At 38.8% G+C, this 11780-nt stretch overlaps 1 protein-coding gene across 1 annotated transcript; it reads left to right on the top strand.

Moving 5' to 3' along the window:
- Positions 1-2564: 2564 nt before the first annotated feature.
- On the top strand, positions 2565-11389 carry dedd (death effector domain containing). Its single transcript, XM_085344559.1, has 5 exons — positions 2565-2838; positions 4546-5177; positions 7370-7474; positions 7577-7714; positions 9196-11389. Exons 2-5 carry the CDS (start codon positions 4613-4615, stop codon positions 9600-9602), a joined length of 1215 nt encoding a protein of 404 aa, XP_085200685.1. The 5' UTR covers positions 2565-2838; positions 4546-4612; the 3' UTR covers positions 9603-11389.
- Positions 11390-11780: the final 391 nt, after the last annotated feature.

Below are 11780 nucleotides of genomic sequence, written 5' to 3'. Positions count from 1 at the left end.
CAATTCAGGGGCTGCAGCCTTCGAAGGGCGCATTCAAAAGCCTCGATGTGTAGCCTCCTTTTTCCTTCGTGGCCCAAACCATCCCAAGATTCACAGCGCGGCGGTGGTGGAATATTTTCTAAATAATGGCGCACGGCTCAAGAGTAAATTTCTAAAATTGATTACTGGGTTTTATCTAGTGAATGGCAAAGCGAGGCTTTGTGACACTCTGAAACAAAGCAGTTGTGTCGAAACTTTATTGAGGCTTCGAAACCCAACCCCATCCCCGCAGACATGCCCTGCACAATTTCAAGCAAAGCTACTTATTATATCAGACTGTCAGTAATTGTGATCAGCAGATGTTTTCATACAAACAAGGGGGAAAAAATAATGAGACTGTTAAAGACAGATCTGTGACTATAGTGATCGATGTGCTTCAGCAAATTTCTCCATCTGTTAATATTCCTGCTGCTCACAATAAATCAATTTATATAGTAAAACAAACAGACAGTCTGCGATGTTCACTGTAACGACCACACTGATTTACAGCTGTTTTGGGGCTCAGACGTTTTGTTTGTGCTCACAGCCCTGAAACTTTGAATGTGTTTGTTTGACTTTTAGGTTTTCTGGAAGTTCATGTCATCAGGTTGGTTTTACACTGTCAACCAAAGTGAGAAGCTGGCATAGCGTTAGCTTTGATTTTAATTAACTTAAAAATATACATTTAAATGAAAAGACTACATGTGTTTTCCTTCTTTATAAAAAAAAAAGTTAACATTTTCATGGGATAATTCTGACCAATCGTAACAGTCCATTTCACGCACATCTTCATCCTCTGCTGAGCAGCCTCTGAACTATGCAGAAACTTTCCTGAACTTTATCTTGTGACACTGGCGTGATGTTTTACTGGGAGTCTGGAGTTTTGGTCATAGTGAACCTGCATAAGAAAAAGAAAAAAACCCCACACATCTGTCATGAAAATTGTTAAGAAATAGATCGCCTGTAATTGATGAATTAGTTTTATTGGCGCCTCTTTTTATAGTATAAACATATTCTTTATGGCGGCGCATGTGTAAGTATACGGATTGTAGTGAGGATGAAGTCACTTAATGCTGCAAATGACATTTTCTGTTGAAAGCAGACAAAACTAAATGTTCTCCTTAAAGCAGGCGTATTGTTGTTATTGAGATCTTTTAATGATTTTACAGCCCAGTGTGCCGCTCGCTCTCTCGCTCTCTCTCTCTCTCTGCTGATAGGAGTGAATGGAGCTCACCCACCAGCCTCTGTCTCTCGCTTTCTCTCCAGTAATCATTAAAATAAGCTATTTATATATTATTTATAGATCTATATAATGTTTATTTCATTATCCTTTAGATTCCAGTGTTTAAGAGATTGGATAGTCTAGTCTTCACAATCCACAGCAAAAATAATAATGACAGAGACGGTATTATTGCGCATATAATTGAAACGGTAGTATCAAAAATATGAAGTCAATAATTACAAGCCTCAGTCCAAAAGACTGGGTATGGTACGCCACCAGTCGAAACTGGGGTACCAAAACCTGGGTTTGTCGTGGTCACGTGATCTCGGTGTTGTGGACCACGTTTTGGAGCAGTGTTTCGAAACATCTGCACTTCGGGATGTCGAAATGTCTTCTTGGAGCTTCCCATCTCTAGTTTTATCCTAATTTACTAAACTAGCGACACAAATATTCCAGTATCGAAGAACATGAAAAAATTACTTTTGGTCACATGTGGGCAACGTTACCTGACATCTCAGGTAAAAAAAAATCTGATCTTACTTAGTAACCCTCACACGACAAACAGTAAATGTCACTTAGAATCCCAACTTTATTAGAGAACAGATTTTGTTCTCTAATAAAGAACAAAATACTGCCTGCTGTTATTTCAGCGGTTGAATGTTAGGTTTTGTTTGACAACACAAACTAATAAATATATTTATGTTCAGTTCTGTTCTTTTTTATTTCAAACATATACATTCACCAACGTTTCATAAAATCATTCCATACAGTTGTTTGAAAAGGAGTAGGCAGAAGTATATACTTATTTAGCCCTACCCCCCAGGTTTACATCCTCATCATCTAAATTTGAACAACAAAAACGTATACATCTCAAAAAAATATTTTCACATGTTCAAGTAAAACTATATTTAGATTTGCTAATTTGCAGAAGAAAATAAACACGTATAAACACACACACACACACACATATATATATATATATATATATATATATATATATATATATATATATATATATATACACGTATCTTGACAGAAGCAGATTTGGTGATATGAACTAGTATCACCAAATATCACAGGAGAATCCGTACAAGAATAAGGTTAACCACTGACACAGACCGTCCATGTTACATTTTAATAAGCTATCCAGTCATGAGGTTGCACAAAAACTCATAGATAATATTATATTGAACTACAGACACAAGCGCGTCTGTGTACTACCAAGGGGTTTTCACAAAGCGAGTGGCTAATTTGAGTACCCCGAACACCGGAACTGAACTGATCATTGAACTGGAAGTTCTTTCATTTTAGCTGAAGACTGAAAATTGTTTCCTTATTTTCCCACGGTGTCAGGCTGAAGACCAAAACCATTAAACGAACTCGTATCTGAAACTCACCCTGAAAGCAGCAGTGCCGCATGTTAATAGGGTGGGAACCTATGTCTTTAACAAATATCGTGCAGTTGACCAAAACATTAAACGTAGCTAAACTTGGTTTCTACCTTCAAAGAAGCGTTGCTATTACATCCCGAGAAGCTAACTTACCGTTAGCTGCCTACTGAAGTTTGATAGCTTCGGACTCATCAGGACACATTAAAGGTAACATAAATGTATCTTTGATAATTATGTATATCTTTTGTTTCGTTGTAATTTTTTTTACTGATCTTATTACTGTAGGTAGGTGACGTTACAGCTTACATGAAATCATGACTAAATCGATGAGGAGTCACAACAAATAACGTAATTCATAAAGATCGGTGTAGCATTGTATTGCGTAATCTTTACATATTAGTGGTTATTAAGCTAGAGAACAATAACAGGGATGTGGCAATCATACGAAAAACAAACAAACTGCAGTTTCTTTAAATCTATTTAAATGTAGTTAGCTTTCTAGCTAACTTCCGTTTGGTACGTGGCTAGCTGTTAACCTGTTTTGTGGTTTGCTGCTCAGATGGAAGTGGTTCTTGTTTATTTTATTTTAGAAACTATTCAAGTGAGTTGGGCTCGTGAATTTATATAAATGCTAACAAGACTTTGAATTACAGTCGCCACAACATAAGCAGACATTTTCGTATTTCGTATAGGGCAGGGATAGCTCAGTAGGTAAAGTGGTCGCCCCATGATCGGAAGGTCGGCGGTTCGAATCCACTTAACGGCTACCCTGAGGTACCCCTGAGCAAGGTACCGTCCCTACACACTGCTCCCCGGGCGCCTGCTTAGTGGGCTGCCCACTGCTTCACTGAGTGAATGGGTCAAATGCAGAGAAAAACAAGTAATTTCCCCATGGGGATCAATAAAGTATCCATTATTATTATTATTATTATTATTATTATTATTATTATTATTTGACTAGTGATTTATAATGCTTGTTGTTTTCGCAGGCATTGGGACCGTGATGTAACGGCCATTTATATTGATATTTTACTTGCATTCAGTCTGAATGTTCCCAGAATGCAGTATGGAATGTAATTGTCATTAAAGTATTTTTATTTTAGGTATTTTTAGGGTATGATATACTCTGTCAGAAACCCTTTTCCTTGCTTTGGTTTAGAAATTCTCATCTCACATTATCTCACCTAGTGGATTGCTTGATTGTATAAGTGAGGAAAAGTGAACATCAGATGTAAATGAAGGCGTCTGTGACATTAAAAATGTATGAAACCTCTAATAAAGAAAGGGAAGAACAAACAACCCAACATCTGGCATCTAAATAATTCAACTTTTTGTAAAAGTATAAAAGTTAAACTTTCTTATCTTGTCCGCACCCACAAAGAGTTGATGTTTACAGAATATGCAATCACAGGGGTTAGCAAAGCACATATTTTGTAAATGAAGAATGAACTGTAGTGTAAAATATTAGGAGAGGAAATAAATGTAGATTATATATTATACAGTTTAAGCGCAAGATATCTGCTGCAGCCCAGGTAGCGGTATGAGACGGCTGCTGGTCAGTAGCGTCACTCGGTCTCGTTCGTGAAAATTAAAACCGCCATTTTTTGAAACCCGGAAACAAGGGAATGGTTATAAAAAAGCAACGGCGTGGTCCACGAAGCACCAGGCTTCTTTTTTTTTTTTACACACAAAAAAGCAAGATAGTGGCAGGTTAAATGCTTGAGTGGCTGATAAATTTTAATTTCCACCCGTGACTGTAATTATGAAATGCCTTCCCAAAAGTAAGATGTGAGTGATCCTATTTGTTTGTTTGTATCATGTTAACGTTTGGTTATTCATGTTTATGTTCACTAACGGTAAGCTTTATCAGAAGTGCTTGAAAATTTATGTCTTTGTTCCTTTCCTTATTTGTAGTTCATCAATTGATTGGAAGGAGGAGTTGCAGGGATTCTCGCATCCCTCGTCACCATTGGCCCCTGAGATGACATCACAACAACCTCAACTCCCTAATGCTCTTATACCTCCCCAGCTTGCTCAGAACTCCAATGCTCAGCAGATCCGACCTCACATTCACCCGAATCAGCTGGAGTCGAGTCAGAGCAGTGCAAATGCTGGGCTTCTTGAACATAGGCCTCTGACAGGCAGGCCAGGCTGCCCTGGTGCTTTAGCCACTACTGGGGAGTTGGTCAACAGGAATGTTTCTGTTTCCTCCACCAACTCTAGCTTGACCAGAAGAGATGGGGGCTTTGAACCATGGCCCGAGGAAGCAGTGGATAACTCCCATGGGCTGTACTCACTCCACCGTATGTTTGACATAGTTGGAGCCCAGCTAACACATCGGGATGTAAGGGTACTGTCATTCCTGTTTGTTGATGTGATTGACGAGTATGAGCGAGGTGGCATCAGGAGTGGAAGAGATTTTCTGCTGGCGTTAGAGCGCCAGGGTCGCTGTGATGAGACAAACTTCAGACACGTGCTGCAGCTTCTAAGGATTATCACCCGCCATGACCTTTTGCCTTATGTCACACTCAGGAAACGGCAGGCCGGTGAGTTAATCTAACCAACTCCATGTTGTCCTATAAATGACTACAAAAATAAGTTGCACATTCATGCAGGAATTTACATTAGAGTGGTGTGAAGCAGGAAAAACTGGAAAAATGGATTTTAGTTAGGTTGACGAGGGCCAAATTGTCATAGGTAGACAACTGGATTGGGGCATCTCAGTGCCCCAGTCTGCAGTAGGTAGTATCTATCAAAAGTGATCCAAGGAAGAAACAGTTGTAAACTATTGACCGGGTCATGGGCAGCCAAGGCTCACTGATGCATGTGGAAAATGAAGGCTTGCCCATGTGGTCAGATCCAACAGACAAGGTACTGTAGCTAAACAAAAAAAAAAGTGGACGCTGGTTTTGATAGAAATGTGTCAGAATACACAGTACATCACAACTTGTTGCATATGGGGCTGCATAGCTGCAGGCCAGTCAGGGTGCCCATGCTGGTCTCGTCCACTGCTAAAAGTACCAACAGTGGCCAAGTAAGCGTCAACATTGGACCATGGAGGAATGGAAAGCTGTGCCTAGTCTGATGAATTGCAATTTTTTTTACATCACATGTGCATCTCCATCACTAAACTGGGGACCACCTGGCACCAGGATGCACTATGGTAAGAAGGCAAGCTGGCAGAGGCAGTGTGATGTTTGGGTAATGTTCTGCTGGGAAACTTTAGGTCTTCTGGATGTTACTTTGACATATAACTTAAGCATTGTTGCAGACCAGTTCACTTCAGTAAGTTATATAGCACCAAGTCACAACAATAGTTGCCTCACAGTGTTTGTATTGTAAGGTAAAGACCATACAATTAAACAGAAAAACCACAACAATTAGATGACCTCCCATGAGCAAGCACTTTGTGATGGTGATAAGGAAAAACTCCCCCTAAACAGGAAGTAACCGCTAGCAGAACCAGGCTCCGGTAGGGGCAGCCATCTGCAACTCACCCCGTGTTAGCTTAACGGTGCACTTAATCCAAGACTGACACTGCAGTCGATGTTTGGAGACAGGATGTTTGCCTGACGACCACACAGGAGCAGTAATGACAGCCAGAGGCCTCAGGGAAGCGCTTGTGTGACTGTGTGTGTCATCTAGTGGGTTTTACTGTGGGATAATGCTACTTAAGGCCCAGTCTTTACTTCATTTTGATTGTTTAATATAAGTGTAAAAAATAAATGGTATTTTTGATGTGGTGATTAAATAAGCTGTTCACTGAATTTACAGAAAATGCACAGAATTTTGTTATAATACATCATTATCGGGATAAGAAATTACTTTTGGTAATATTGCACAGCCCTAGCTCTATATAGTTTATCAAAAGGAAATTTTTAAGTCTAACCTTAAAAGTAGAAGAGGGTGTCTGTTTCACAAATCCAAACCACAGAAGAGGGCCCTGAAAGCTGAAGGCACCGCCTCCCATTCTACTTTTAAATACCCCGGTGACACAAGTAAACCAGCAGTCTGAGGACGCGTCCTGTTGGGGTGATATGGTACTATGAGGTATACCATATCATCCTAAGATAAAATGGGATGTGAACTAACTAATAATGCTAGTTTCTGATTATTTTTTTTCTTTTTTTCTGTTGCAAATATCATCTTTCTCTTTGCTTTCCTCTGCCAGCACAATAGACACCATGGGGAGAAGAAGTTAAGGAGACAATATACAGTAAATGCAGTAATGTTAAACAGTAATACCCAATGCTGTAATTTAAGCTCTAGCTTTAAAAAACAAAACAATCCAGCAGTCAGAAATATCATCCAGTGTCACCGGCTCACTAACATGAATTTCAAGCCTTTTTACTTTTTACATTTTTTTAACATGATTTTTTTTTTTTAAATTTAATTCTGTTCCATTTTCATTCAAAGCCTTTGTTTATAACCATGTTGCTTGGAGTAAAGACATCATTCTAGAACCGTCACCTTATTTGTGTATTGTCTTAATGCAAACATTAAAATGATACATATAAAGCTAATTTAATCCGTTCTTTACATAAATGTTGATTGCTGCATGTCATCTTTGCATTATGTGTGACTGATTCCTGTAGTTTGAAGAGGATTAAATGGTAAATGGCCTGTATTTGTATAGCGCTTTACTACTACTAGGACCCCAAAGCGCTTTACACAACCAGTCATTCACACACACATTAGCTTTTGAAATAAAATAATATCAGAAATCATTTCTTTTCAGTGTGCCCAGACCCTGTTGATAAATACCTGGAAGAGACATCAGTACGATATATATTACCAAGAGGAAGAGTACAGAACAAAGACACTGTACCGTACAGAAGAACAGGTGGGTTCTGACATCTGAGTGCACGCTTATGTCTTCCTATTCACATTTTGTAGTACGATTCAGATGACTAAAAAACATAATAAAAATAATGTTGTTTTCTAGGTCCCCAGCCAGTCATTTGTTGTTCCCCATCAGCACCACACGTGGGTCCTACACAAACAAAGCCAACTCCTCCTGTACCAAACCGCAAACGGAAGAGAATTCACTCTTCGGCTGACTGCAGAGAGAAGCAAACATGCGGTAAGAAGAAACTGCATATACTGCGTTATCTGATTTGATTTGTTATACCTTTATTAGTCCCACAAAGTGAAATATCAGTGTTTCTATTCTACTATCTTATGTGTGTGTGTGTGCACACATACACCAAACATATCCAATCACAGCCCTGCATCGTTTTGTTTTGGGTTTTTTTACAAATATATGTATATATATATATGTATATATATATATATATATATGTATATATATATTCATTCTCCAAAGTTGAAAGAGCTGTCAATAGTCCCACTCAAGTTTTTATCAGATTCATGGATGTGTGAGCCCAAGTAGCCAAAAGAGGCAGCACAGTCTATCAGCTGGTTAGCACACCAAATATAACAATTTCTGTTTTGCTTTCATTAATGAAAATGACGAAAAGTATTGCTTTAACCAATTCATTAGGTTTTTAAGGCAGTTTAACAAGAACCGCAGTGAATATCATATGATTATAAATCTGGATCTCATCAGCAAAACGATGAAAAGACAGATTATGTTTCCTCAAAGCAAACCTAATGGGCCCAAAATAGAGGTACACAAAATAGAGGACCCTTGAGGTACACCGCAAGAGGGCAAAGGCAAATTTTAACAGAGAAACTTCTGTTAGTTTGACTTTAAATCAATCCAAAGATTCACCTTTAATGTCCACACGCAGTTAGTTCAAAGAGATAAAAGAGTAGAAACAAAGCAGTCTTTTGTATTAACTAAAGCAGTGCAATTAGTTTTGCAATGAAAGTCATGGTCTCGAACTACCTTTTGTTTTTTAATCTAGCCTTGTTGCTTATTATTGCCTTTCAGAACTTAACATTTTGGGTGGGATATATTTAAATGGTAAATGGCCTGTATTTATATAGTGCTTTACTAGTCCCTAAGGACCCCAAAGCACTTTACATATCCAGTCATCCACCCATTCACACACTGGTGATGGCAGCTACATTGTAGCCGCAGCCACCCTGGGGCGCACTGACAGAGGCGAGGCTGCTGGACACTGGCGCCACCGGGCCCTCTGACCACCACCTGTAGGCAACGGGTGAAGTGTCTTGCCCAAGGACACAACGACCGAGACTGTCCGAGCCGGGCTCGAACCGGCAACCTTCCGATTACAAGGCGAACTCCCAACTCTTGAGCCACGATCGCCCCTAAATAAACTACACATGTGGTTTATGAGCTCTGTAGCTCTCAATTTACTGCAAATTGCACTGAACAGAAAAAAGCATGTGGTAATTTGTAGTTGATATGACTGCTGCTTTTAGGAGTGTTGCTTTATTTGGAATATCAGGAAGGGTATAGTATAGAAGCGATGTGTGAGTTTGAAGCATATCTTCTGTTGTTTGTTTGTTTTAACACTGTAATGATTGAAATAATCATTATCTTGTACAACATTTACAAGACAATTAATGACAAAGAAGTTGCCCAGAATACTTTGACAGTCTCTTGTTTTTTGTGTTTTTGTTCAATCCTTTCAGATATTCGTCTACGAGTTCGTGCTGAGTACTGCCAGCATGAATCTGCACTTCAGGGCAACGTCTTCTCCAACAAGCAAGAGGCAGTGGAGCGGCAATTTGAGCGCTTCAACCAGGCCAACACTATCCTAAAATCGCGAGACTTGGGCTCCATCATCTGTGACATCAAATTTTCTGAGCTCACCTACTTGGATGCCTTTTGGAGGGACTACATCAATGGATCATTGTTAGAGGCCCTCAAAGGGGTCTTTATCACAGATTCCCTAAAACAGGCTGTAGGCCACGAGGCTATAAAACTGTTAGTCAATGTTGATGAGGAGGACTACCAAGCTGGTCGACGCAAACTGCTCCGTAATTTGGTCACAAGTGGAGGGAGCTCAGCAGTGGGTAACAAAGACTCTGTATCTTAGAAACATTCTCCAGGTGGTAGGGAGTAGAGTGAGATGTGATTGTTCTTTAAGGTGCCTGAAAGGAACTGAAGAACTTCCAGCCAACCCCATTAAATATTTGAGAACTAAGTTCATATGTTATCTACTTGGCATCCCTTTCCATAGCATGTACAGAGAAATGGAACTGTGTTGGCAAAAACAAAGGGGTGATGCAAACAAGTTGGTATTATTGTTCATTTTCTTCAAGGATGGAATCAAACAAGTGCATTGAATTTAACCAATTTCTTGTTTGTGGTATGTTAGCTCAGCTCATTTAAAACTTTTAACCTAAAGATACTGTTCAATCCTGTTTTAAGGTGAAGTTATTTTGAATGCAGGAAACACTTAATTCTCACAAGTTACTCCCAGTGGGAGATGTACTTATTTTTAGACTTGTTTTGTGGTTTTTTTCCCAGGTTTTTCCAGGTAGAATTGTTTGGCATACCCAACGAGAGAATGTTCTGTGAACACTTTTGCAAGGATCAAGCTTCTCTTTCCCTGTCACCTTTACTGTGCCTGGCATTCTTTAACACATTCTGTCTGCCAACAGCTGTGAATTCAAATTCAATTGTAAAGTCACTGCCAGTTTATGGAAACAATGTAAGAGAATAATTCTAATGTGTTCAATTATTTCCAGTGAGAAATGGACTTTTGTGGTGTTCTTAATATGTATGGATTTGAAAGTGTGTCAGTTCCTTTGTCACCCTGTACCTACTTGCTGTGTTAATTATGAAGCAAGACTGATGTTGAATAAATTTTATAATGACACTAAACACAAATCTGTAAAACAGCAGGGAAATTCACACCAGTATGTGCAGTCACGTCAGTAGGTGCAGGAAGCAAGATGCCAGACCAAAGTGATGTGGGTGACAGAGAGTCAGTGATTGTCTGTGATTGGTTACAAATCTCTCATCTAGCTTTAGCTTTAGAATTGGTATAAAGAGCAATCTCTTCTATGGATACAACATGAGCATGTAGTTAAACTTGTCTCCTCTAATAGTGCTACAGGAGGTGTTGAAATAACATCACATCTCATTTCATCCCATCCCTTAAAAAGCAGTTGTCACAGGTATGGTAACTTTCAAACAGAAAATAAAGCGTAAAAAAATAGCACTGTAGAAGCCAAAATAATATAATAGCAAGATGTAAAGCATGTTGATCCTCCACAATTTAAGTTGCACAATTATATGCTTCTAGTAGGAGGCTTTCACAGTGTAACATGAAACTAATAATGGATGGGTGCCTGTGAAAACCACATGTGGCCCCCCGCCCCTAAAATTATAACCACTTGTTATGTTTAATAAATCCAAGTGTAAGACAGGACTAAGAATGTATCAATGTCTGACATATACATGCCCTTTCATCACGCCAAACTATACTTTACTACTTTGCAAAGTAGGCCCTATTTCTTGCAGTGACATGTAATGTTAATGTTAGTGTTCACCATCAAATGTTGATATGCAGAATCATCTTTTTGGATGCAATTCATCAGGATAAATGACTAATTGACATTGATGTCAGGCCAATGCAAGCTCAGTTAGAAAATGTGTAATAGCAGTATATCGAGGATGAAGTAGATCGGAGGCTGAATATCATTTCAGTGCGTACTGTTACCTGGAACATCAATCTGTAATTCTGCTATTTTACATTTTCCTTTGTTTTTCTGTATGCCTACCCTAAAATCTCCTACGACATGAACAGGCCAGTACTCAAGAGAAGCAAATGTGTACTGTGTAATCAGCAAACTATGTTTTTAATGCAGTTGTTCACTTTCCAGCTTAATATTTTCTCTTAATGCATTACAGATATGCATTTTTTTTTTTTGTCAAATGTTGTAATGAAATTTTACTTGTGTTAAAAATGTAACTGAATCTTGTCTAGCTTCTCATCAGTTAGTTAAATGGTGACCTGAATTTAGCATTTGGTTTTATGTAACCTTATAAAAATTCCGTGTGTTTTTATTATGATTTTTGATCCTAGGAAAGAAAGAAATAAAAGCCCCGTATTGTGTTGGCCATAATGGCATCTTTTGGGACATATCAGAACATGCAAGTTTGACAGGCCACTGTGAATGATATAGAAGAGGCATACATTTTATATTTTTATCCAGTGGAATTTCATGTTAAGGTTAAAAGTTCGTATCTAGGAAATAGGTAGGTG

Source organism: Diplotaxodon limnothrissa, linkage group LG20, assembly GCF_057381915.1.
Source record: "Diplotaxodon limnothrissa isolate DT_005_m linkage group LG20, D_limnothrissa_male_GT1.1, whole genome shotgun sequence".
Lineage (NCBI taxonomy): Eukaryota > Metazoa > Chordata > Actinopteri > Cichliformes > Cichlidae > Diplotaxodon > Diplotaxodon limnothrissa.
Note: the sequence above shows the minus strand (reverse complement) of the source record. Positions and strands in the feature narration are given on the sequence as shown.

Bases quoted from the DNA above. Each gene is read 5' to 3' on its own strand.
- dedd (XM_085344559.1), top strand. From the start codon at position 4,613: ATGACATCACAACAACCTCAACTCCCTAATGCTCTTATACCTCCCCAG. The intron at 5,178-7,369 runs GTGAGTTAATCT...ATTTCTTTTCAG, and splicing joins ACTCAGGAAACGGCAGGCCG to TGTGCCCAGACCCTGTTGAT. The intron at 7,715-9,195 runs GTAAGAAGAAAC...CAATCCTTTCAG, and splicing joins CAGAGAGAAGCAAACATGCG to ATATTCGTCTACGAGTTCGT.